The sequence below is a fragment of the Schistocerca serialis genome, chromosome 12, assembly GCF_023864345.2.
Source record: "Schistocerca serialis cubense isolate TAMUIC-IGC-003099 chromosome 12, iqSchSeri2.2, whole genome shotgun sequence".
NCBI lineage: Eukaryota > Metazoa > Arthropoda > Insecta > Orthoptera > Acrididae > Schistocerca > Schistocerca serialis.
In genome coordinates this window covers 79022441-79049132 of record NC_064649.1, presented here as the reverse complement: position 1 = coordinate 79049132, position 26692 = coordinate 79022441, and the positions used below count along the sequence as shown (strand labels likewise).

At 55.2% G+C, this 26692-nt stretch overlaps 1 protein-coding gene across 1 annotated transcript in view; it reads right to left on the bottom strand.

The window, feature by feature from the left end:
* LOC126428433 (unconventional myosin-Ib) overlaps positions 1 to 26692 on the bottom strand; it is an 852237-nt gene that overhangs the window by 336025 nt on the left and 489520 nt on the right. The window contains exon 3 of the mRNA XM_050090358.1: positions 22148 to 22263. Within this exon, the coding sequence (XP_049946315.1) occupies positions 22148 to 22263 (116 nt within the window). The remainder of the gene's footprint in view (positions 1 to 22147; positions 22264 to 26692) is intronic.

Sequence of the window (26692 nt, the reverse complement as noted above, 5' to 3'; positions counted from 1 at the left end):
ATGACGTCAGGCGGCCCTTATCACCGGAAGTTGCGCAACCGCAGTTTGATTTTCCAGCAACACGGGCCTAGTAAAACTAGGGCTCGTGTTCCTCTCTCTCGCACACTCAAGGTCACCCGCCTGGCGTGGAGCTCACTGTACAGCCCTGGCTACGTCACACACCTCGCGCAGCAGGCTAAGTCACACAGCCATGAATGAAACCCACCCACCTCCCCAGGTGGCCCTTATCACCGGAAGTTGCGCAACCGCAGTTTGATTTTCCAGCAACACGGGCCTAGTAAAACTAGGGCCCGTGTTCCTCTCTCTCGCACACTCAAGGTCACCCGCCTGGCGTGGCGCTCACTGTACAGCCCTGGCTACGTCACACGCCTCGCGCAGCAGGCTAAGTCACACAGCCATGAATGAAACCCACCCACCTCCCCAGGCGGCCCTTATCACCGGAAGTTGCGCAACCGCAGTTTGATTTTCCAGCAACACGGGCCTAGTAAAACTAGGGCCCGTGTTCCTCTCTCTCGCACACTCAAGGTCACCCGCCTGGCGTGGCGCTCACTGTACAGCCCTGGCTACGTCACACGCCTCGCGCAGCAGGCTAAGTCACACAGCCATGAATGAAACCCACCCACCTCCCCAGGTGGCCCTTATCACCGGAAGTTGCGCAACCGCAGTTTGATTTTCCAGCAACACGGGCCTAGTAAAACTAGGGCCCGTGTTCCTCTCTCTCGCACACTCAAGGTCACCCGCCTGGCGTGGCGCTCACTGTACAGCCCTGGCTACGTCACACGCCTCGCGCAGCAGGCTAAGTCACACAGCCATGAATGAAACCCACCCACCTCCCCAGGCGGCCCTTATCACCGGAAGTTGCGCAACCGCAGTTTCATTTTCCAGCAACACGGGCCTAGTAAAACTAGGGCCCGTGTTCCTCTCTCTCGCACACTCAAGGTCACCCGCCTGGCGTGGCGCTCACTGTACAGCCCTGGCTACGTCACACGCCTCGCGCAGCAGGCTAAGTCACACAGCCATGAATGAAACCCACCCACCTCCCCAGGCGGCCCTTATCACCGGAAGTTGCGCAACCGCAGTTTCATTTTCCAGCAACACGGGCCTAGTAAAACTAGGGCCCGTGTTCCTCTCTCTCGCACACTCAAGGTCACCCGCCTGGCGTGGCGCTCACTGTACAGCCCTGGCTACGTCACACGCCTCGCGCAGCAGGCTAAGTCACACAGCCATGAATGAAACCCACCCACCTCCCCAGGTGGCCCTTATCACCGGAAGTTGCGCAACCGCAGTTTGATTTTCCAGCAACACGGGCCTAGTAAAACTAGGGCCCGTGTTCCTCTCTCTCGCACACTCAAGGTCACCCGCCTGGCGTGGCGCTCACTGTACAGCCCTGGCTACGTCACACGCCTCGCGCAGCAGGCTAAGTCACACAGCCATGAATGAAACCCACCCACCTCCCCAGGCGGCCCTTATCACCGGAAGTTGCGCAACCGCAGTTTCATTTTCCAGCAACACGGGCCTAGTAAAACTAGGGCCCGTGTTCCTCTCTCTCGCACACTCAAGGTCACCCGCCTGGCGTGGCGCTCACTGTACAGCCCTGGCTACGTCACACGCCTCGCGCAGCAGGCTAAGTCACACAGCCATGAATGAAACCCACCCACCTCCCCAGGCGGCCCTTATCACCGGAAGTTGCGCAACCGGAGTTTGATTTTCCAGCAACACGGGCCTAGTAAAACTAGGGCCCGTGTTCCTCTCTCTCGCACACTCAAGGTCACCCGCCTGGCGTGGCGCTCACTGTACAGCCCTGGCTACGTCACACGCCTCGCGCAGCAGGCTAAGTCACACAGCCATGAATGAAACCCACCCACCTCCCCAGGCGGCCCTTATCACCGGAAGTTGCGCAACCGCAGTTTGATTTTCCAGCAACACGGGCCTAGTAAAACTAGGGCCCGTGTTCCTCTCTCTCGCACACTCAAGGTCACCCGCCTGGCGTGGCGCTCACTGTACAGCCCTGGCTACGTCACACGCCTCGCGCAGCAGGCTAAGTCACACAGCCATGAATGAAACCCACCCACCTCCCCAGGCGGCCCTTATCACCGGAAGTTGCGCAACCGCAGTTTGATTTTCCAGCAACACGGGCCTAGTAAAACTAGGGCCCGTGTTCCTCTCTCTCGCACACTCAAGGTCACCCGCCTGGCGTGGCGCTCACTGTACAGCCCTGGCTACGTCACACGCCTCGCGCAGCAGGCTAAGTCACACAGCCATGAATGAAACCCACCCACCTCCCCAGGCGGCCCTTATCACCGGAAGTTGCGCAACCGCAGTTTGATTTTCCAGCAACACGGGCCTAGTAAAACTAGGGCCCGTGTTCCTCTCTCTCGCACACTCAAGGTCACCCGCCTGGCGTGGCGCTCACTGTACAGCCCTGGCTACGTCACACGCCTCGCGCAGCAGGCTAAGTCACACAGCCATGAATGAAACCCACCCACCTCCCCAGGCGGCCCTTATCACCGGAAGTTGCGCAACCGCAGTTTGATTTTCCAGCAACACGGGCCTAGTAAAACTAGGTCCTGTGTTCCTCTCTCTCGCACACTCAAGGTCACCCGCCTGGCGTGGCGCTCACTGTACAGCCCTGGCTACGTCACACGCCTCGCGCAGCAGGCTAAGTCACACAGCCATGAATGAAACCCACCCACCTCCCCAGGCGGCCCTTATCACCGGAAGTTGCGCAACCGCAGTTTGATTTTCCAGCAACACGGGCCTAGTAAAACTAGGGCCCGTGTTCCTCTCTCTCGCACACTCAAGGTCACCCGCCTGGCGTGGCGCTCACTGTACAGCCCTGGCTACGTCACACGCCTCGCGCAGCAGGCTAAGTCACACAGCCATGAATGAAACCCACCCACCTCCCCAGGCGGCCCTTATCACCGGAAGTTGCGCAACCGCAGTTTGATTTTCCAGCAACACGGGCCTAGTAAAACTAGGGCCTGTGTTCCTCTCTCTCGCACACTCAAGGTCACCCGCCTGGCGTGGCGCTCACTGTACAGCCCTGGCTACGTCACACGCCTCGCGCAGCAGGCTAAGTCACACAGCCATGAATGAAACCCACCCACCTCCCCAGGCGGCCCTTATCACCGGAAGTTGCGCAACCGCAGTTTGATTTTCCAGCAACACGGGCCTAGTAAAACTAGGGCCCGTGTTCCTCTCTCTCGCACACTCAAGGTCACCCGCCTGGCGTGGCGCTCACTGTACAGCCCTGGCTACGTCACACGCCTCGCGCAGCAGGCTAAGTCACACAGCCATGAATGAAACCCACCCACCTCCCCAGGCGGCCCTTATCACCGGAAGTTGCGCAACCGCAGTTTGATTTTCCAGCAACACGGGCCTAGTAAAACTAGGGCCTGTGTTCCTCTCTCTCGCACACTCAAGGTCACCCGCCTGGCGTGGCGCTCACTGTACAGCCCTGGCTACGTCACACGCCTCGCGCAGCAGGCTAAGTCACACAGCCATGAATGAAACCCACCCACCTCCCCAGGCGGCCCTTATCACCGGAAGTTGCGCAACCGCAGTTTGATTTTCCAGCAACACGGGCCTAGTAAAACTAGGGCCCGTGTTCCTCTCTCTCGCACACTCAAGGTCACCCGCCTGGCGTGGCGCTCACTGTACAGCCCTGGCTACGTCACACGCCTCGCGCAGCAGGCTAAGTCACACAGCCATGAATGAAACCCACCCACCTCCCCAGGCGGCCCTTATCACCGGAAGTTGCGCAACCGCAGTTTGATTTTCCAGCAACACGGGCCTAGTAAAACTAGGGCCTGTGTTCCTCTCTCTCGCACACTCAAGGTCACCCGCCTGGCGTGGCGCTCACTGTACAGCCCTGGCTACGTCACACGCCTCGCGCAGCAGGCTAAGTCACACAGCCATGAATGAAACCCACCCACCTCCCCAGGCGGCCCTTATCACCGGAAGTTGCGCAACCGCAGTTTGATTTTCCAGCAACACGGGCCTAGTAAAACTAGGGCCCGTGTTCCTCTCTCTCGCACACTCAAGGTCACCCGCCTGGCGTGGCGCTCACTGTACAGCCCTGGCTACGTCACACGCCTCGCGCAGCAGGCTAAGTCACACAGCCATGAATGAAACCCACCCACCTCCCCAGGCGGCCCTTATCACCGGAAGTTGCGCAACCGCAGTTTGATTTTCCAGCAACACGGGCCTAGTAAAACTAGGGCCCGTGTTCCTCTCTCTCGCACACTCAAGGTCACCCGCCTGGCGTGGCGCTCACTGTACAGCCCTGGCTACGTCACACGCCTCGCGCAGCAGGCTAAGTCACACAGCCATGAATGAAACCCACCCACCTCCCCAGGCGGCCCTTATCACCGGAAGTTGCGCAACCGCAGTTTGATTTTCCAGCAACACGGGCCTAGTAAAACTAGGGCCTGTGTTCCTCTCTCTCGCACACTCAAGGTCACCCGCCTGGCGTGGCGCTCACTGTACAGCCCTGGCTACGTCACACGCCTCGCGCAGCAGGCTAAGTCACACAGCCATGAATGAAACCCACCCACCTCCCCAGGCGGCCCTTATCACCGGAAGTTGCGCAACCGCAGTTTGATTTTCCAGCAACACGGGCCTAGTAAAACTAGGGCCCGTGTTCCTCTCTCTCGCACACTCAAGGTCACCCGCCTGGCGTGGCGCTCACTGTACAGCACTGGCTACGTGTGCGAGAGAGAGGAACACGGGCCCTAGTTTTACTAGGCCCGTGTTGCTGGAAAATCAAACTGCGGTTGCGCAACTTCCGGTGATAAGGGCCGCCTGGGGAGGTGGGTGGGTTTCATTCATGGCTGTGTGACTTAGCCTGCTGCGCGAGGCGTGTGACGTAGCCTAGTAAAACTAGGGCCTGTGTTCCTCTCTCTCGCACACTCAAGGTCACCCGCCTGGCGTGGCCTTCACTGTACAGCCCTGGCTACGTCACACGCCTCGCGCAGCAGGCTAAGTCACACAGCCATGAATGAAACCCACCCACCTCCCCAGGCGGCCCTTATCACCGGAAGTTGCGCAACCGCAGTTTGATTTTCCAGCAACACGGGCCTAGTAAAACTAGGGCCCGTGTTCCTCTCTCTCGCACACTCAAGGTCACCCGCCTGGCGTGGCGCTCACTGTACAGCCCTGGCTACGTCACACGCCTCGCGCAGCAGGCTAAGTCACACAGCGATGAATGAAACCCACCCACCTCCCCAGGCGGCCCTTATCACCGGAAGTTGCGCAACCGCAGTTTGATTTTCCAGCAACACGGGCCTAGTAAAACTAGGGCCCGTGTTCCTCTCTCTCGCACACTCAAGGTCACCCGCCTGGCGTGGCGCTCACTGTACAGCCCTGGCTACGTCACACGCCTCGCGCAGCAGGCTAAGTCACACAGCCATGAATGAAACCCACCCACCTCCCCAGGCGGCCCTTATCACCGGAAGTTGCGCAACCGCAGTTTGATTTTCCAGCAACACGGGCCTAGTAAAACTAGGGCCTGTGTTCCTCTCTCTCGCACACTCAAGGTCACCCGCCTGGCGTGGCCTTCACTGTACAGCCCTGGCTACGTCACACGCCTCGCGCAGCAGGCTAAGTCACACAGCCATGAATGAAACCCACCCACCTCCCCAGGCGGCCCTTATCACCGGAAGTTGCGCAACCGCAGTTTGATTTTCCAGCAACACGGGCCTAGTAAAACTAGGGCCCGTGTTCCTCTCTCTCGCACACTCAAGGTCACCCGCCTGGCGTGGCGCTCACTAGACAGCCCTGGCTACGTCACACGCCTCGCGCAGCAGGCTAAGTCACACAGCCATGAATGAAACCCACCCACCTCCCCAGGCGGCCCTTATCACCGGAAGTTGCGCAACCGCAGTTTGATTTTCCAGCAACACGGGCCTAGTAAAACTAGGGCCCGTGTTCCTCTCTCTCGCACACTCAAGGTCACCCGCCTGGCGTGGCGCTCACTGTACAGCCCTGGCTACGTCACACGCCTCGCGCAGCAGGCTAAGTCACACAGCCATGAATGAAACCCACCCACCTCCCCAGGCGGCCCTTATCATCGGAAGTTGCGCAACCGCAGTTTGATTTTCCAGCAACACGGGCCTAGTAAAACTAGGGCCCGTGTTCCTCTCTCTCGCACACTCAAGGTCACCCGCCTGGCGTGGCGCTCACTGTACAGCCCTGGCTACGTCACACGCCTCACGCAGCAGGCTAAGTCACACAGCCATGAATGAAACCCACCCACCTCCCCAGGCGGCCCTTATCACCGGAAGTTGCACAACCGCAGTTTGATTTTCCAGCAACACGGCCCTAGTAAAACTAGGGCCCGTGTTCCTCTCTCTCGCACACTCAAGGTCACCCGCCTGGCGTGGCCTTCACTGTACAGCCCTGGCTACGTCACACGCCTCGCGCAGCAGGCTAAGTCACACAGCCATGAATGAAACCCACCCACCTCCCCAGGCGGCCCTTATCACCGGAAGTTGCGCAACCGCAGTTTGATTTTCCAGCAACACGGGCCTAGTAAAACTAGGGCCCGTGTTCCTCTCTCTCGCACACTCAAGGTCACCCGCCTGGCGTGGCGCTCACTGTACAGCCCTGGCTACGTCACACGCCTCGCGCAGCAGGCTAAGTCACACAGCCATGAATGAAACCCACCCACCTCCCCAGGCGGCCCTTATCACCGGAAGTTGCGCAACCGCAGTTTGATTTTCCAGCAACACGGTCGTAGTAAAACTAGGGCCTGTGTTCCTCTCTCTCGCACACTCAAGGTCACCCGCCTGGCGTGGCCTTCACTGTACAGCCCTGGCTACGTCACACGCCTCGCGCAGCAGGCTAAGTCACACAGCCATGAATGAAACCCACCCACCTCCCCAGGCGGCCCTTATCACCGGAAGTTGCGCAACCGCAGTTTGATTTTCCAGCAACACGGGCCTAGTAAAACTAGGGCCCGTGTTCCTCTCTCTCGCACACTCAAGGTCACCCGCCTGGCGTGGCGCTCACTGTACAGCCCTGGCTACGTCACACGCCTCGCGCAGCAGGCTAAGTCACACAGCCATGAATGAAACCCACCCACCTCCCCAGGCGGCCCTTATCACCGGAAGTTGCGCAACCGCAGTTTGATTTTCCAGCAACACGGGCCTAGTAAAACTAGGGCCCGTGTTCCTCTCTCTCGCACACTCAAGGTCACCCGCCTGGCATGGCCTTCACTGTACAGCCCTGGCTACGTCACACGCCTCGCGCAGCAGGCTAAGTCACACAGCCATGAATGAAACCCACCCACCTCCCCAAGCGGCCCTTATCACCGGAAGTTGCGCAACCGCAGTTTGATTTTCCAGCAACACGGGCCTAGTAAAACTAGGGCCCGTGTTCCTCTCTCTCGCACACTCAAGGTCACCCGCCTGGCGTGGCGCTCACTAGACAGCCCTGGCTACGTCACACGCCTCGCGCAGCAGGCTAAGTCACACAGCCATGAATGAAACCCACCCACCTCCCCAGGCGGCCCTTATCACCGGAAGTTGCGCAACCGCAGTTTGATTTTCCAGCAACACGGGCCTAGTAAAACTAGGGCCCGTGTTCCTCTCTCTCGCACACTCAAGGTCACCCGCCTGGCGTGGCGCTCACTGTACAGCCCTGGCTACGTCACACGCATCGCGCAGCAGGCTAAGTCACACAGCCATGAATGAAACCCACCCACCTCCCCAGGCGGCCCTTATCACCGGAAGTTGCGCAACCGCAGTTTGATTTTCCAGCAACACGGGCCTAGTAAAACTAGGGCCCGTGTTCCTCTCTCTCGCACACTCAAGGTCACCCGCCTGGCGTGGCCTTCACTGTACAGCCCTGGCTACGTCACACGCCTCGCGCAGCAGGCTAAGTCACACAGCCATGAATGAAACCCACCCACCTCCCCAGGCGGCCCTTATCACCGGAAGTTGCGCAACCGCAGTTTGATTTTCCAGCAACACGGGCCTAGTAAAACTAGGGCCCGTGTTCCTCTCTCTCGCACACTCAAGGTCACCCGCCTGGCGTGGCGCTCACTGTACAGCCCTGGCTACGTCACACGCCTCGCGCAGCAGGCTAAGTCACACAGCCATGAATGAAACCCACCCACCTCCCCAGGCGGCCCTTATCACCGGAAGTTGCGCAACCGCAGTTTGATTTTCCAGCAACACGGGCCTAGTAAAACTAGGGCCCGTGTTCCTCTCTCTCGCACACTCAAGGTCACCCGCCTGGCGTGGCCTTCACTGTACAGCCCTGGCTACGTCACACGCCTCGCGCAGCAGGCTAAGTCACACAGCCATGAATGAAACCCACCCACCTCCCCAGGCGGCCCTTATCACCGGAAGTTGCGCAACCGCAGTTTGATTTTCCAGCAACACGGGCCTAGTAAAACTAGGGCCCGTGTTCCTCTCTCTCGCACACTCAAGGTCACCCGCCTGGCGTGGCGCTCACTAGACAGCCCTGGCTACGTCACACGCCTCGCGCAGCAGGCTAAGTCACACAGCCATGAATGAAACCCACCCACCTCCCCAGGCGGCCCTTATCACCGGAAGTTGCGCAACCGCAGTTTGATTTTCCAGCAACACGGGCCTAGTAAAACTAGGGCCCGTGTTCCTCTCTCTCGCACACTCAAGGTCACCCGCCTGGCGTGGCCTTCACTGTACAGCCCTGGCTACGTCACACGCCTCGCGCAGCAGGCTAAGTCACACAGCCATGAATGAAACCCACCCACCTCCCCAGGCGGCCCTTATCACCGGAAGTTGCGCAACCGCAGTTTGATTTTCCAGCAACACGGGCCTAGTAAAACTAGGGCCCGTGTTCCTCTCTCTCGCACACTCAAGGTCACCCGCCTGGCGTGGCCTTCACTGTACAGCCCTGGCTACGTCACACGCCTCGCGCAGCAGGCTAAGTCACACAGCCATGAATGAAACCCACCCACCTCCCCAGGCGGCCCTTATCACCGGAAGTTGCGCAACCGCAGTTTGATTTTCCAGCAACACGGGCCTAGTAAAACTAGGGCCCGTGTTCCTCTCTCTCGCACACTCAAGGTCACCCGCCTGGCGTGGCGCTCACTAGACAGCCCTGGCTACGTCACACGCCTCGCGCAGCAGGCTAAGTCACACAGCCATGAATGAAACCCACCCACCTCCCCAGGCGGCCCTTATCACCGGAAGTTGCGCAACCGCAGTTTGATTTTCCAGCAACACGGGCCTAGTAAAACTAGGGCCCGTGTTCCTCTCTCTCGCACACTCAAGGTCACCCGCCTGGCGTGGCGCTCACTGTACAGCCCTGGCTACGTCACACGCATCGCGCAGCAGGCTAAGTCACACAGCCATGAATGAAACCCACCCACCTCCCCAGGCGGCCCTTATCACCGGAAGTTGCGCAACCGCAGTTTGATTTTCCAGCAACACGGGCCTAGTAAAACTAGGGCCCGTGTTCCTCTCTCTCGCACACTCAAGGTCACCCGCCTGGCGTGGCCTTCACTGTACAGCCCTGGCTACGTCACACGCCTCGCGCAGCAGGCTAAGTCACACAGCCATGAATGAAACCCACCCACCTCCCCAGGCGGCCCTTATCACCGGAAGTTGCGCAACTGCAGTTTGATTTTCCAGCAACACGGGCCTAGTAAAACTAGGGCCCGTGTTCCTCTCTCTCGCACACTCAAGGTCACCCGCCTGGCGTGGCGCTCACTGTACAGCCCTGGCTACGTCACACGCCTCGCGCAGCAGGCTAAGTCACACAGCCATGAATGAAACCCACCCACCTCCCCAGGCGGCCCTTATCACCGGAAGTTGCGCAACCGCAGTTTCATTTTCCAGCAACACGGGCCTAGTAAAACTAGGGCCCGTGTTCCTCTCTCTCGCACACTCAAGGTCACCCGCCTGGCGTGGCCTTCACTGTACAGCCCTGGCTACGTCACACGCCTTGCGCAGCAGTCTAAGTCACACAGCCATGAATGAAACCCACCCACCTCCCCAGGCGGCCCTTATCACCGGAAGTTGCGCAACCGCAGTTTGATTTTCCAGCAACACGGGCCTAGTAAAACTAGGGCCCGTGTTCCTCTCTCTCGCACACTCAAGGTCACCCGCCTGGCGTGGCGCTCACTGTACAGCCCTGGCTACGTCACACACCTCGCGCAGCAGGCTAAGTCACACAGCCATGAATGAAACCCACCCACCTCCCCAGGCGGCCCTTATCACCGGAAGTTGCGCAACCGCAGTTTGATTTTCCAGCAACACGGGCCTAGTAAAACTAGGGCCCGTGTTCCTCTCTCTCGCACACTCAAGGTCACCCGCCTGGCGTGGCGCTCACTGTACAGCCCTGGCTATGTCACACGCCTCGCGCAGCAGGCTAAGTCACACAGCCATGAATGAAACCCACCCACCTCCCCAGGCGGCCCTTATCACCGGAAGTTGCGCAACCGCAGTTTGATTTTCCAGCAACACGGGCCTAGTAAAACTAGGGCCCGTGTTCCTCTCACTCGCACACTCAAGGTCACCCGCCTGGCGTGGCCTTCACTGTACAGCCCTGGCTACGTCACACGCCTCGCGCAGCAGGCTAAGTCACACAGCCATGAATGAAACCCACCCACCTCCCCAGGCGGCCCTTATCACCGGAAGTTGCGCAACCGCAGTTTGATTTTCCAGCAACACGGGCCTAGTAAAACTAGGGCCCGTGTTCCTCTCTCTCGCACACTCAAGGTCACCCGCCTGGCGTGGCGCTCACTGTACAGCCCTGGCTACGTCACACGCCTCCCGCAGCAGGCTAAGTCACACAGCCATGAATGAAACCCACCCACCTCCCCAGGCGGCCCTTATCACCGGAAGTTGCGCAACCGCAGTTTGATTTTCCAGCAACACGGGCCTAGTAAAACTAGGGCCCGTGTTCCTCTCTCTCGCACACTCAAGGTCACCCGCCTGGCGTGGCCTTCACTGTACAGCCCTGGCTACGTCACACGCCTCGCGCAACAGGCTAAGTCACACAGCCATGAATGAAACCCACCCACCTCCCCAGGCGGCCCTTATCACCGGAAGTTGCGCAACCGCAGTTTGATTTTCCAGCAACACGGGCCTAGTAAAACTAGGGCCCGTGTTCCTCTCTCTCGCACACTCAAGGTCACCCGCCTGGCGTGGCGCTCACTGTACAGCCCTGGCTACGTCACACGCCTTGCGCAGCAGGCTAAGTCACACAGCCATGAATGAAACCCACCCACCTCCCCAGGCGGCCCTTATCACCGGAAGTTGCGCAACCGCAGTTTCATTTTCCAGCAACACGGGCCTAGTAAAACTAGGGCCCGTGTTCCTCTCTCTCGCACACTCAAGGTCACCCGCCTGGCGTGGCCTTCACTGTACAGCCCCGGCTACGTCACACGCCTCGCGCAGCAGGCTAAGTCACACAGCCATGAATGAAACCCACCCACCTCCCCAGGCGGCCCTTATCACCGGAAGTTGCGCAACCGCAGTTTGATTTTCCAGCAACACGGGCCTAGTAAAACTAGGGCCCGTGTTCCTCTCTCTCGCACACTCAAGGTCACCCGCCTGGCGTGGCGCTCACTGTACAGCCCTGGCTACGTCACACACCTCGCGCAGCAGGCTAAGTCACACAGCCATGAATGAAACCCACCCACCTCCCCAGGCGGCCCTTATCACCGGAAGTTGCGCAACCGCAGTTTGATTTTCCAGCAACACGGGCCTAGTAAAACTAGGGCCCGTGTTCCTCTCTCTCGCACACTCAAGGTCACCCGCCTGGCGTGGCGCTCACTGTACAGCCCTGGCTACGTCACACACCTCGCGCAGCAGGCTAAGTCACACAGCCATGAATGAAACCCACCCACCTCCCCAGGCGGCCCTTATCACCGGAAGTTGCGCAACCGCAGTTTCATTTTCCAGCAACACGGGCCTAGTAAAACTAGGGCCCGTGTTCCTCTCTCTCGCACACTCAAGGTCACCCGCCTGGCGTGGCGCTCACTGTACAGCCCTGGCTACGTCACACGCCTCGCGCAGCAGGCTAAGTCACACAGCCATGAATGAAACCCACCCACCTCCCCAGGCGGCCCTTATCACCGGAAGTTGCGCAACCGCAGTTTGATTTTCCAGCAACACGGGCCTAGTAAAACTAGGGCCCGTGTTCCTCTCTCTCGCACACTCAAGGTCACCCGCCTGGCGTGGCGCTCACTGTACAGCCCTGGCTACGTCACACGCCTCGCGCAGCAGGCTAAGTCACACAGCCATGAATGAAACCCACCCACCTCCCCAGGCGGCCCTTATCACCGGAAGTTGCGCAACCGCAGTTTCATTTTCCAGCAACACGGGCCTAGTAAAACTAGGGCCCGTGTTCCTCTCTCTCGCACACTCAAGGTCACCCGCCTGGCGTGGCGCTCACTGTACAGCCCTGGCTACGTCACACGCCTCGCGCAGCAGGCTAAGTCACACAGCCATGAATGAAACCCACCCACCTCCCCAGGCGGCCCTTATCACCGGAAGTTGCGCAACCGCAGTTTGATTTTCCAGCAACACGGGCCTAGTAAAACTAGGGCCCGTGTTCCTCTCTCTCGCACACTCAAGGTCACCCGCCTGGCGTGGCGCTCACTGTACAGCCCTGGCTACGTCACACGCCTCGCGCAGCAGGCTAAGTCACACAGCCATGAATGAAACCCACCCACCTCCCCAGGCGGCCCTTATCACCGGAAGTTGCGCAACCGCAGTTTGATTTTCCAGCAACACGGGCCTAGTAAAACTAGGGCCCGTGTTCCTCTCTCTCGCACACTCAAGGTCACCCGCCTGGCGTGGCGCTCACTGTACAGCCCTGGCTACGTCACACGCCTCGCGCAGCAGGCTAAGTCACACAGCCATGAATGAAACCCACCCACCTCCCCAGGCGGCCCTTATCACCGGAAGTTGCGCAACCGCAGTTTCATTTTCCAGCAACACGGGCCTAGTAAAACTAGGGCCCGTGTTCCTCTCTCTCGCACACTCAAGGTCACCCGCCTGGCGTGGCGCTCACTGTACAGCCCTGGCTACGTCACACGCCTCGCGCAGCAGGCTAAGTCACACAGCCATGAATGAAACCCACCCACCTCCCCAGGCGGCCCTTATCACCGGAAGTTGCGCAACCGCAGTTTCATTTTCCAGCAACACGGGCCTAGTAAAACTAGGGCCCGTGTTCCTCTCTCTCGCACACTCAAGGTCACCCGCCTGGCGTGGCGCTCACTGTACAGCCCTGGCTACGTCACACGCCTCGCGCAGCAGGCTAAGTCACACAGCCATGAATGAAACCCACCCACCTCCCCAGGCGGCCCTTATCACCGGAAGTTGCGCAACCGCAGTTTGATTTTCCAGCAACACGGGCCTAGTAAAACTAGGGCCCGTGTTCCTCTCTCTCGCACACTCAAGGTCACCCGCCTTGCGTGGCGCTCACTGTACAGCCCTGGCTACGTCACACGCCTCGCGCAGCAGGCTAAGTCACACAGCCATGAATGAAACCCACCCACCTCCCCAGGCGGCCCTTATCACCGGAAGTTGCGCAACCGCAGTTTGATTTTCCAGCAACACGGGCCTAGTAAAACTAGGGCCCGTGTTCCTCTCTCTCGCACACTCAAGGTCACCCGCCTGGCGTGGCGCTCACTGTACAGCCCTGGCTACGTCACACGCCTCGCGCAGCAGGCTAAGTCACACAGCCATGAATGAAACCCACCCACCTCCCCAGGCGGCCCTTATCACTGGAAGTTGCGCAACCGCAGTTTGATTTTGCAGCAACACGGGCCTAGTAAAACTAGGGCCCGTGTTCCTCTCTCTCACACACTCAAGGTCACCCGCCTGGCGTGGCGCTCACTGTACAGCCCTGGCTACGTCACACGCCTCGCGCAGCAGGCTAAGTCACACAGCCATGAATGAAACCCACCCACCTCCCCAGGCGGCCCTTATCACCGGAAGTTGCGCAACCGCAGTTTGATTTTCCAGCAACATGGGCCTAGTAAAACTAGGGCCCGTGTTCCTCTCTCTCGCACACTCAAGGTCACCCGCCTGGCGTGGCGCTCACTGTACAGCCCTGGCTACGTCACACGCCTCGCGCAGCAGGCTAAGTCACACAGCCATGAATGAAACCCACCCACCTCCCCAGGCGGCCCTTATCACCGGAAGTTGCGCAACCGCAGTTTGATTTTCCAGCAACACGGGCCTAGTAAAACTAGGGCCCGTGTTCCTCTCTCTCGCACACTCAAGGTCACCCGCCTGGCGTGGCGCTCACTGTACAGCCCTGGCTACGTCACACGCCTCGCGCAGCAGGCTAAGTCACACAGCCATGAATGAAACCCACCCACCTCCCCAGGCGGCCCTTATCACCGGAAGTTGCGCAACCGCAGTTTGATTTTCCAGCAACACGGGCCTAGTAAAACTAGGGCCCGTGTTCCTCTCTCTCGCACACTCAAGGTCACCCGCCTGGCGTGGCGCTCACTGTACAGCCCTGGCTACGTCACACGCCTCGCGCAGCAGGCTAAGTCACACAGCCATGAATGAAACCCACCCACCTCCCCAGGCGGCCCTTATCACCGGAAGTTGCGCAACCGCAGTTTGATTTTCCAGCAACACGGGCCTAGTAAAACTAGGGCCCGTGTTCCTCTCTCTCACACATTCAAGGTCACCCGCCTGGCGTGGCCTTCACTGTACAGCCCTGGCTACGTCACACGCCTCGCGCAGCAGGCTAAGTCACACAGCCATGAATGAAACCCACCCACCTCCCCAGGCGGCCCTTATCACTGGAAGTTGCGCAACCGCAGTTTGATTTTCCAGCAACATGGGGCCTAGTAAAACTAGGGCCCGTGTTCCTCTCTCTCGCACACTCAAGGTCACCCGCCTGGCGTGGCGCTCACTGTACAGCCCTGGCTACGTCACACGCCTCGCGCAGCAGGCTAAGTCACACAACCATGAATGAAACCCACCCACCTCCCCAGGCGGCCCTTATCACCGGAAGTTGCGCAACCGCAGTTTGATTTTCCAGCAACACGGGCCTAGTAAAACTAGGGCCCGTGTTCCTCTCTCTCGCACACTCAAGGTCACCCGCCTGGCGTGGCGCTCACTGTACAGCCCTGGCTACGTCACACACCTCGCGCAGCAGGCTAAGTCACACAGCCATGAATGAAACCCACCCACCTCCCCAGGCGGCCCTTATCACCGGAAGTTGCGCAACCGCAGTTTGATTTTCCAGCAACACGGGCCTAGTAAAACTAGGGCCCGTGTTCCTCTCTCTCACACACTCAAGGTCACCCGCCTGGCGTGGCCTTCACTGTACAGCCCTGGCTACGTCACACGCCTCGCGCAGCAGGCTAAGTCACACAGCCATGAATGAAACCCACCCACCTCCCCAGGCGGCCCTTATCACCGGAAGTTGCGCAACCGCAGTTTGATTTTCCAGCAACACGGGCCTAGTAAAACTAGGGCCCGTGTTCCTCTCTCTCGCACACTCAAGGTCACCCGCCTGGCGTGGCGCTCACTGTACAGCCCTGGCTACGTCACACGCCTCGCGCAGCAGGCTAAGTCACACAGCCATGAATGAAACCCACCCACCTCCCCAGGCGGCCCTTATCACCGGAAGTTGCGCAACCGCAGTTTGATTTTCCAGCAACACGGGCCTAGTAAAACTAGGGCCCGTGTTCCTCTCTCTCGCACACTCAAGGTCACCCGCCTGGCGTGGCGCTCACTGTACAGCCCTGGCTACGTCACACGCCTCGCGCAGCAGGCTAAGTCACACAGCCATGAATGAAACCCACCCACCTCCCCAGGCGGCCCTTATCACCGGAAGTTGCGCAACCGCAGTTTGATTTTCCAGCAACACGGGCCTAGTAAAACTAGGGCCCGTGTTCCTCTCTCTCACACACTCAAGGTCACCCGCCTGGCGTGGCCTTCACTGTACAGCCCTGGCTACGTCACACGCCTCGCGCAGCAGGCTAAGTCACACAGCCATGAATGAAACCCACCCACCTCCCCAGGCGGCCCTTATCACCGGAAGTTGCGCAACCGCAGTTTGATTTTCCAGCAACACGGGCCTAGTAAAACTAGGGCCCGTGTTCCTCTCTCTCGCACACTCAAGGTCACCCGCCTGGCGTGGCGCTCACTGTACAGCCCTGGCTACGTCACACGCCTCGCGCAGCAGGCTAAGTCACACAGCCATGAATGAAACCCACCCACCTCCCCAGGCGGCCCTTATCACCGGAAGTTGCGCAACCGCAGTTTGATTTTCCAGCAACACGGGCCTAGTAAAACTAGGGCCCGTGTTCCTCTCTCTCGCACACTCAATGTCACCCGCCTGGTGTGGCGCTCACTGTACAGCCCTGGCTACGTCACACGCCTCGCGCAGCAGGCTAAGTCACACAGCCATGAATGAAACCCACCCACCTCCCCAGGCGGCCCTTATCACCGGAAGTTGCGCAACCGCAGTTTGATTTTCCAGCAACACGGGCCTAGTAAAACTAGGGCCCGTGTTCCTCTCTCTCGCACACTCAAGGTCACCCGCCTGGTGTGGCCTTCACTGTACAGCCCTGGCTACGTCACACGCCTCGCGCAGCAGGCTAAGTCACACAGCCATGAATGAAACCCACCCACCTCCCCAGGCGGCCCTTATCACCGGAAGTTGCGCAACCGCAGTTTGATTTTCCAGCAACACGGGCCTAGTAAAACTAGGGCCCGTGTTCCTCTCTCTTGCACACTCAAGGTCACCCGCCTGGCGTGGCGCTCACTGTACAGCCCTGGCTACGTCACACGCCTCGCGCAGCAGGCTAAGTCACACAGCCATGAATGAAACCCACCCACCTCCCCAGGCGGCCCTTATCACCGGAAGTTGCGCAACCGCAGTTTGATTTTCCAGCAACACGGGCCTAGTAAAACTAGGGCCCGTGTTCCTCTCTCTCGCACACTCAAGGTCACCCGCCTGGTGTGGCCTTCACTGTACAGCCCTGGCTACGTCACACGCCTCGCGCAGCAGGCTAAGTCACACAGCCGTGAATGAAACCCACCCACCTCCCCAGGCGGCCCTTATCACCGGAAGTTGCGCAACCGCAGTTTGATTTTCCAGCAACACGGGCCTAGTAAAACTAGGGCCCGTGTTCCTCTCTCTCGCACACTCAATGTCACCCGCCTGGTGTGGCGCTCACTGTACAGCCCTGGCTACGTCACACGCCTCGCGCAGCAGGCTAAGTCACACAGCCATGAATGAAACCCACCCACCTCCCCAGGCGGCCCTTATCACCGGAAGTTGCGCAACCGCAGTTTGATTTTCCAGCAACACGGGCCTAGTAAAACTAGGGCCCGTGTTCCTCTCTCTCGCACACTCAAGGTCACCCGCCTGGTGTGGCCTTCACTGTACAGCCCTGGCTACGTCACACGCCTCGCGCAGCAGGCTAAGTCACACAGCCGTGAATGAAACCCACCCACCTCCCCAGGCGGCCCTTATCACCGGAAGTTGCGCAACCGCAGTTTGATTTTCCAGCAACACGGGCCTAGTAAAACTAGGGCCCGTGTTCCTCTCTCTCGCACACTCAATGTCACCCGCCTGGTGTGGCGCTCACTGTACAGCCCTGGCTACGTCACACGCCTCGCGCAGCAGGCTAAGTCACACAGCCATGAATGAAACCCACCCACCTCCCCAGGCGGCCCTTATCACCGGAAGTTGCGCAACCGCAGTTTGATTTTCCAGCAACACGGGCCTAGTAAAACTAGGGCCCGTGTTCCTCTCTCTCGCACACTCAAGGTCACCCGCCTGGTGTGGCCTTCACTGTACAGCCCTGGCTACGTCACACGCCTCGCGCAGCAGGCTAAGTCACACAGCCATGAATGAAACCCACCCACCTCCCCAGGCGGCCCTTATCACCGGAAGTTGCGCAACCGCAGTTTGATTTTCCAGCAACACGGGCCTAGTAAAACTAGGGCCCGTGTTCCTCTCTCTTGCACACTCAAGGTCACCCGCCTGGCGTGGCGCTCACTGTACAGCCCTGGCTACGTCACACGCCTCGCGCAGCAGGCTAAGTCACACAGCCATGAATGAAACCCACCCACCTCCCCAGGCGGCCCTTATCACCGGAAGTTGCGCAACCGCAGTTTGATTTTCCAGCAACACGGGCCTAGTAAAACTAGGGCCCGTGTTCCTCTCTCTCGCACACTCAAGGTCACCCGCCTGGTGTGGCCTTCACTGTACAGCCCTGGCTACGTCACACGCCTCGCGCAGCAGGCTAAGTCACACAGCCGTGAATGAAACCCACCCACCTCCCCAGGCGGCCCTTATCACCGGAAGTTGCGCAACCGCAGTTTGATTTTCCAGCAACACGGGCCTAGTAAAACTAGGGCCCGTGTTCCTCTCTCTCGCACACTCAAGGTCACCCGCCTGGCGTGGCGCTCACTGTACAGCCCTGGCTACGTCACACGCCTCGCGCAGCAGGCTAAGTCACACAGCCATGAATGAAACCCACCCACCTCCCCAGGCGGCCCTTATCACCGGAAGTTGCGCAACCGCAGTTTGATTTTCCAGCAACACGGGCCTAGTAAAACTAGGGCCCGTGTTCCTCTCTCTCGCACACTCAAGGTCACCTGCCTGGCGTGGCGCTCACTGTACAGCCCTGGCTACGTCACACGCCTCGCACAGCAGGCTAAGTCACACAGCCATGTACTATGGCAAGTGTTAACCATGCATTACCAGGAACAACTTCTGTAGTAGTGCATGAAAAGTTAATCTTGCATCCAACAAATGTGATAGGTCCAGTGAGTAATTCCTCTTGAGAAACATTGTTAGGAACAAAACTGAAGGTGTCCACTGTCTTGTAGACTGGAAGTCATTCATGGCTGTGTGACTTAGCCTGCTGCGCGAGGCGTGTGACGTAGCCAGGGCTGTACAGTGAGCGCCATGCCAGGCGGGTGACCTTGAGTGTGCGAGAGAGAGGAACACGAGCCCTAGTTTTACTAGGCCCGTGTTGCTGGAAAATCAAACTGCGGTTGCGCAACTTCCGGTGATAAGGGCCGCCTGGGGAGGTGGGTGGGTTTCATTCATGGCTGTGTGACTTAGCCTGCTGCGCGAGGTGTGTGACGTAGCCAGGGCTGTACAGTGAGCGCCACGCCAGGCGGGTGACCTTGAGTGTGCGAGAGAGAGGAACACGGGCCCTAGTTTTACTAGGCCCGTGTTGCTGGAAAATCAAACTGCGGTTGCGCAACTTCCGGTGATAAGGGCCGCCTGGGGAGGTGGGTGGGTTTCATTCATGGCTGTGTGACTTAGCCTGCTGCGCGAGGCGTGTGACGTAGCCAGGGCTGTACAGTGAGCGCCACGCCAGGCGGGTGACCTTGAGTGTGCGAGAGAGAGGAACATGGGCCCTAGTTTTACTAGGCCCGTGTTGCTGGAAAATCAAACTGCGGTTGCGCAACTTCCGGTGATAAGGGCCGCCTGGGGAGGTGGGTGGGTTTCATTCATGGCTGTGTGACTTAGCCTGCTGCGCGAGGCGTGTGACGTAGCCAGGGCTGTACAGTGAGCGCCACGCCAGGCGGGTGACCTTGAGTGTGCGAGAGAGAGGAACACGGGCCCTAGTTTTACTAGGCCCGTGTTGCTGGAAAATCAAACTGCGGTTGCGCAACTTCCGGTGATAAGGGCCGCCTGGGGAGGTGGGTGGGTTTCATTCATGGCTGTGTGACTTAGCCTGCTGCGCGAGGCGTGTGACGTAGCCAGGGCTGTACAGTGAGCGCCACGCCAGGCGGGTGACCTTGAGTGTGCGAGAGAGAGGAACACGGGCCCTAGTTTTACTAGGCCCGTGTTGCTGGAAAATCAAACTGCGGTTGCGCAACTTCCGGTGATAAGGGCCGCCTGGGGAGGTGGGTGGGTTTCATTCATGGCTGTGTGACTTAGCCTGCTGCGCGAGGCGTGTGACGTAGCCAGGGCTGTACAGTGAGCGCCACGCCAGGCGGGTGACCTTGAGTGTGCGAGAGAGAGGAACACGGGCCCTAGTTTTACTAGGCCCGTGTTGCTGGAAAATCAAACTGCGGTTGCGCAACTTCCGGTGATAAGGGCCGCCTGGGGAGGTGGGTGGGTTTCATTCATGGCTGTGTGACTTAGCCTGCTGCGCGAGGCGTGTGACGTAGCCAGGGCTGTACAGTGAGCGCCACGCCAGGCGGGTGACCTTGAGTGTGCGAGAGAGAGGAACACGGGCCCTAGTTTTACTAGGCCCGTGTTGCTGGAAAATCAAACTGCGGTTGCGCAACTTCCGGTGATAAGGGCCGCCTGGGGAGGTGGGTGGGTTTCATTCATGGCTGTGTGACTTAGCCTGCTGCGCGAGGCGTGTGACGTAGCCAGGGCTGTACAGTGAGCGCCACGCCAGGCGGGTGACCTTGAGTGTGCGAGAGAGAGGAACACGGGCCCTAGTTTTACTAGGCCCGTGTTGCTGGAAAATCAAACTGCGGTTGCGCAACTTCCGGTGATAAGGGCCGCCTGGGGAGGTGGGTGGGTTTCATTCATGGCTGTGTGACTTAGCCTGCTGCGCGAGGCGTGTGACGTAGCCAGGGCTGTACAGTGAGCGCCACGCCAGGCGGGTGACCTTGAGTGTGCGAGAGAGAGGAACACGGGCCCTAGTTTTACTAGGCCCGTGTTGCTGGAAAATCAAACTGCGGTTGCGCAACTTCCGGTGATAAGGGCCGCCTGACGTCATACTGGCGGCCACATCCGCTCCCGAGGCAGCTGCAGGCTCATTCGACTCGAGGCAGCCGCACCGAGCACACAGCCATGCCGTACCGCTGGAGATCGTTTCATTCAAAACAACTACATCTTTGTTTGGCAACGTGAAGTCCATGGACGGCTGCAAATGGTATCTAAGTAGTTGAACATGACCATTTCAGTCAATAATTGCTTCCGTTGGAACAGAAGACCCAGTCCATTCCATGCAAACGCAGCCCAGCACAGTGCCCCGTTGGTCAATATTCTGGGATATGACAGGAATGATCATTTTAAACAAACAAAGCCAAGTATACATGGGCTCTAAATTGCCAACCTTAAGAGCTATGCGCAATTCTTGATCGTCTATACTATGAAACAAATCTCTTCTACTGCAACCTCTTTGCTTTCCATATTTTGGGAAGTGGTAGTATGGAACAAAACAAGAAAATAAAGGTCCAGTAAACTTGTGCTCTAAAATACATACCTTAAGAGCTGTGGGCACTTGTTCATCTTCGTTCCGTGGGAAACAACTCTTCTAATGAACAAATGCTCACAACGTTTAAGGTAAGCATTTCAGAGTACATTTTCTCCTTGTTTTGGACTGTACTACCCCTGCCCAAAATATAGAAAGCAAAGAGCTTGCAGTGGAAGAGATTTGTTCCACAGTATCGAAGATCAAGAATTGCTCACACCTCTTAAGGTATGCATTTTACAGCTCATGTTTGCTTGACTTTTTTGTTTTAATGATAATACCAGTCATAACCCTTAATATTGACCACCACATCTGATACACCCGGTATAATAGGGAAACATTGTTAGCAAACAGGAAACGTGTATTTAAGGCTTATCAGCTTACGATTAGATACTGCTACAGAATCTGAATTTGAAATAACAGTAAACAAGACTCAAGGTCAGGGAGAAGGTAGGCTAAAATGGCTCTGAGCACTATGGGACTTAACACCTAAGGTCATCAGTCCCCTAAGAACTACTTAAACCTAACCAACCTAAGGACATCACACATATCCATGTCCGAGGCATGATTCGAACCTGCGACCGTAGCGGTCGCGCGGTTCCAGACTGTAGCGCCTAGAACCGCCGGGGAGAAGGTAGAAAAGGACAGAAAAACAGGGGAGAAGGTGGACAGAAAGATGGAGTGAGAGAGTGGGTAGAAGGATATAGATAGAGAGGTGGACGAGAAGATTGATGGAGAGAGTGGGGAAGGAGGAGGAGATGAACAATAGGGAGAAGGACATCAGGATGTATATCCAATGTACATATAAGAAAGGCACGCTTTCTCTTTTCTTTCTTTTCCATTTGACCAGATAGAGACATAGAAACGTGCATAATAAAAATAACAAAGAAAGCGTATATGTCCGACGCTAGTCGACCTTTCCCTACAAGCGTCAGTGTGACAGTGAGGAAATGTTAACAGCTAGGTGGAGGAGTTGGGTGCGAGACTTACACGTGCGGCGGCAGCTGGTGGGGTCCGTGGCAGAGGTACGCCCTGGCCACGTCGGGAGAGTAGAGCGCCAGCTTCTTGTACGGGTTCACTGACACCAGCACGTTACCGATGTACGTCTGCAACACACACGCAGCAGGGTCACAAAGTGGTTTGCCAAATTTTGTTACGTACACATTGACCGAAATGTACAGTGTTACTTCACGAAAACCTTCACTGACAGCTGCAAAACTGTTGTACTGTTTCAATAAAATCATGTTGTTGTTGTTGTGGTTATTTTCAGTCTGACGCAGGTCACCATGTTACTCTCTCCTATGCACGCCTTTTCATCTCCCAGTAACTACTCCTCCTTACAACCATTTGAACCTACTTACTGTGTTCATCCCATGGTCTCCCTCTATGACTTTTACCCCTGCGTTTCTCTCCATTACCAAATTAACAGTTACTTCATGACGTAGGATGTGTCGCATCAGTTCATCCCTTCTTTTACTCAAGTTGTGCAATAACAAGCTTGCATTATGGAGATGCTTTGGAAACTCAAATAGGGACGTCCTTTTCGAGGAATACTGTTGAGAACGTTTCTCATGGAAAGAAAAAAAAAAAAGACATCGGCCTGGCTAAAATAATTTAAAAATGAATTAAAATCAACCTTGGCCCTAATAAAATGTATATTTGCAATGATTTCCGGTTTCGGTTACAATGTGACTATCTTCGAGCAGTTGGTGTTCGTGGAGTCATAGCACCAGCTCCGTTCATCACTACCATCAACCATCAAGGTATATGATAGTCTGAAGATGGTCACGTTCTGACCGAAACCATTAAACATTGCAAACATACATTTTACTGCGGTCAGCACTGTTCTTAATAGTATTGGTTAAAAACAGTCTTGGTTGCAATTTTAGTTTTTTATTTTTCATCGACGCGTTTCGCCTTATTTAGGCATGTTCAGGTAGTGTATTATGCTTACTACCTGAGCCCCCATCTTACTCTGTTACTCGCTCCTGTGAACGGGAACGCGTTATGCGGATCTTGGTGTCATTCGCGTCCATCTAGAAAAGTTTTTACTGAGTTTAACGAAGGCGATGTTGGCCTGATATATTCGATGATGCCCTTTGGCTACACTGACTAAAGGATTCTTCTCAGAAATAGCAAATTAAGATAACCTGAAGATGCCTAAGTAAGGCGAAACGCGTCGTTGAAAAATAAAAAACTAAAATTGCAACCAAGACTGTTTTTAACCAATACTGTTAAGCACTGGTTCGCTGTATGCCACATATGGATTGGAAGAATTTCTACTGTTCTTAACCCATTTTTAAACAGTTGAGAAAATTTAAAGCTGACTCAAGAACGATTCTACCGCCGCCAACGCACATTTCGCGTAAGTACCGCACAGACTGGAGAAATTAGGCCCTGGTTTTATAGTCGGAATTAGAGAATGGCAGTTGTGTCTTGTGGCACATCTCTCACTAACACTACTGATGTTGTTGTTGTTATGTTGTTATGGTCTTCAGTCCTGAGACTGGTTTGATGCAGCTCTCCATGCTACTCTATCCTGTGCAAGCTTCTTCATCTCCCAGTACCTACTGCAACCTACATCCTTCTGAATCTGCTTAGTGTATTCATCTCTTGGTCTCCCTCTACGATTTTTACCCTCCACGCTGCCCTCCAATGCTAAATTTGTGGTCCCTTGAAGCCTCAAAACATGTCCTACCAACCGATCCCTTCTTCTAGTCAAGCTGTGCCACAAACTTCTCTTCTCCCCAATCCTATTCAATACTTTCTCATTAGTTATGTGATCTACCCACCTTATCTTCAGCATTCTTCTGTAGCACCACATTTCGAAAGCTTCTATTCTCTTCTTGTCCATACTAGTTATCGTCCATGTTTCACTTCCATACATGGCTACACCCCATACAAATACTTTCAGAAACGACTTCCTGAATTTACATCTATACTCGATGTTAACAAATTTCTCTTCTTCAGAAACGATTTCCTTGCCATTGTCAGTCTACATTTTATATCCTCTCTACTTCGACCATCATCAGTTATTTTACTCCCTAAATAGCAAAACTCCTTTACTACTTTAAGTGTCTCATTTCCTAATCTAATTCCCTCAGCATCACCCGATTTAATCTGACTACATTCCATTATCCTCGATTTGCTTTTGTTGATGTTCATCTTATATCCTCCTTTCAAGACTCTGTCCATTCCATTCAACTGCTCTTCCAAGTCCTTTGCTGTTTCTGACAGAATTACAATGTCATCGACGAACCTCAAAGTTTTTACTTCTTCTCCATGAATTTTAATACCTACTCCGAATTTTTCTTTTGTTTCCTTTACTGCTTGCTCAATATACAGATTGAATAACATCGGGGAGAGGCTACAACCCTGTCTCACTCCTTTCCCAACCACTGCTTCCCTCTCATGCCCCTCGACTCTTATAACTGCCACCTGGTTTCTGTACAAATTGTAAATAGCCTTTCGCTCCCTGTATTTTACCCCTGCCACCTTCAGAATAGAAACGTAGGTTTGCCTTTTCTTAATCTTTCTTCTAAGATAAGTCGTAAGGTTAGTATTGCCTCACGTGTTCCAACATTTCTACGGAATCCAAACTGATCTTCCCCGAGGTCCGCTTCTACCAGTTTTTCCATTTGTCTGTAAAGAATTCGCGTTAGTATTTTGCAGCTGTGACTTATTAAACTGATAGTTCGGTAATTTTCACATCTGTCAACACCTGTTTTCTTTGGGATTGGAATTATTATATTCTTCTTGAAGTCTGAGGGTATCTCACCTGTCTCATACATCTTGCTCACCAGATGGTAGAGTTTTGTCAGGACTGGCTCTCCCAAGGCCGTCAGTAGTTCTAATGGAATGTTGTCTACTCCCGGGGCCTTGTTTCGACTCAGGTCTTTCAGTGCTCTGTCAAACTCTTCACGCAGTATCGTATCTCCCATTTCATCTTCATCTACATCCTCTTCCATTTCCATAATATTGTCCTCAAGTACCTCGCCCTTGTATAAACCCTCTATATACTCCTTCCACCTTTCTGCCTTCCCTTCTTTGCTTAGAACTGGGTTTCCATCTGAGCTCTTGATATTCATACAAGTGGTTCTCTTCTCTCCAAAGGTCTCTTTAATTTTCCTGTAGGCAGTATCTATCTTACCCCTAGTGAGACAACACTACTGATAAGTAAGCAAAAACAAAGTCATATAAGGAGGAAAATAACAAAACAAAACGGAATGGGTCCCAGCTTGCTTTGCTAAATGTCCTTAATCGCACCATAACTCTATCCTTTCACTGCCAGCTTCAATTTGGAGAACAACCGGAAGTCGGGTGGGCCCAAATCCGGCGAATGCGGCGGCTGATCTGGGACTGTGATGCATTCGCTGGCCAAACAGTCGCGGACAGTCTTCACCAACTGCGACATAGTCGTGTGTACAAACAGTGATCCAATACTGTCAAATATATTTTATTCCAGTCTTTGATCACAATATCAGTTCTTTAGACCTTCACTGGTTTCAATCCGTAATGATCATCCTCAGATCTACAATATACAAATGTATACTCCTAGTGAGCAGTGTGTCTTTCAACATAATACAGCAAAACATATCACAATATACTATCATGCAACCCGGGAAATGTACAGATAAAATACAGTAAAACGTACCTTTTTTTTACACCATGTCCTAAAGTGATAAGGCCGTAATTGCATCGCCAAAACATATAAATATAAGCAGCACAGCATCGTCACATAGATCTAACCTTACTTGATGATTTATGTCGAGAACAGTAGGCATTCGCCTTACTTCCATACATTAGTCGCTCTAATCCTGTAGCTGATTATGCTCTACCTATTCATGGAATGTATAGCCAGGCTATATAATTTCAGTTATTGACTGTTAATATGTTGTTTAAACGTTTTCTGTGGGAGACATATCACGATGTATGTAAAGCCCTGTAGTGGTTAAGTTCTTACGATCGGTGCGCGCGTACATAACATCCTGATGGGCGACCCAACAGAGGGCGCTGATGATTCATCTGTCTTTTTTTCACCCGTCATATAGACATTTTATCTTTCATAGGCAATTTATAGGTTGCTACAGACAATGTATTACGTATATTAATTGTTGACCGTAAATTCACCATAAAAAGGGACGGACCTATTCTCTTAATATATTTCCTTTTTAATAATTTTATATAGGTAACTGTATTCGTCTTTTAATGTATCACAATTGGTTTCTATGATAGTTATCAATTTTAAAAGTCTGCTACATGTATTTTACCTAATGTGTTTTTATCAGATTATGTTTTTTGCGTAAATGATGATTACATCTAAGCCCACAGTAGCGACATCTTGGGAGGATGTAGGCAAACAGATTTCTGGTAGCTGCTGTACTTCAGTAGCCAGTTGCAATAATGACTGTGTGGACGATGTGGCCTGTTCTACACCTTATTTTAGATCTACGTGACGATGCTGTGATGATTATATTTATATGTTTTGACGATGCCACTTTAGGACTTTAGGACATGGTGTAAAAAAGGTACGTT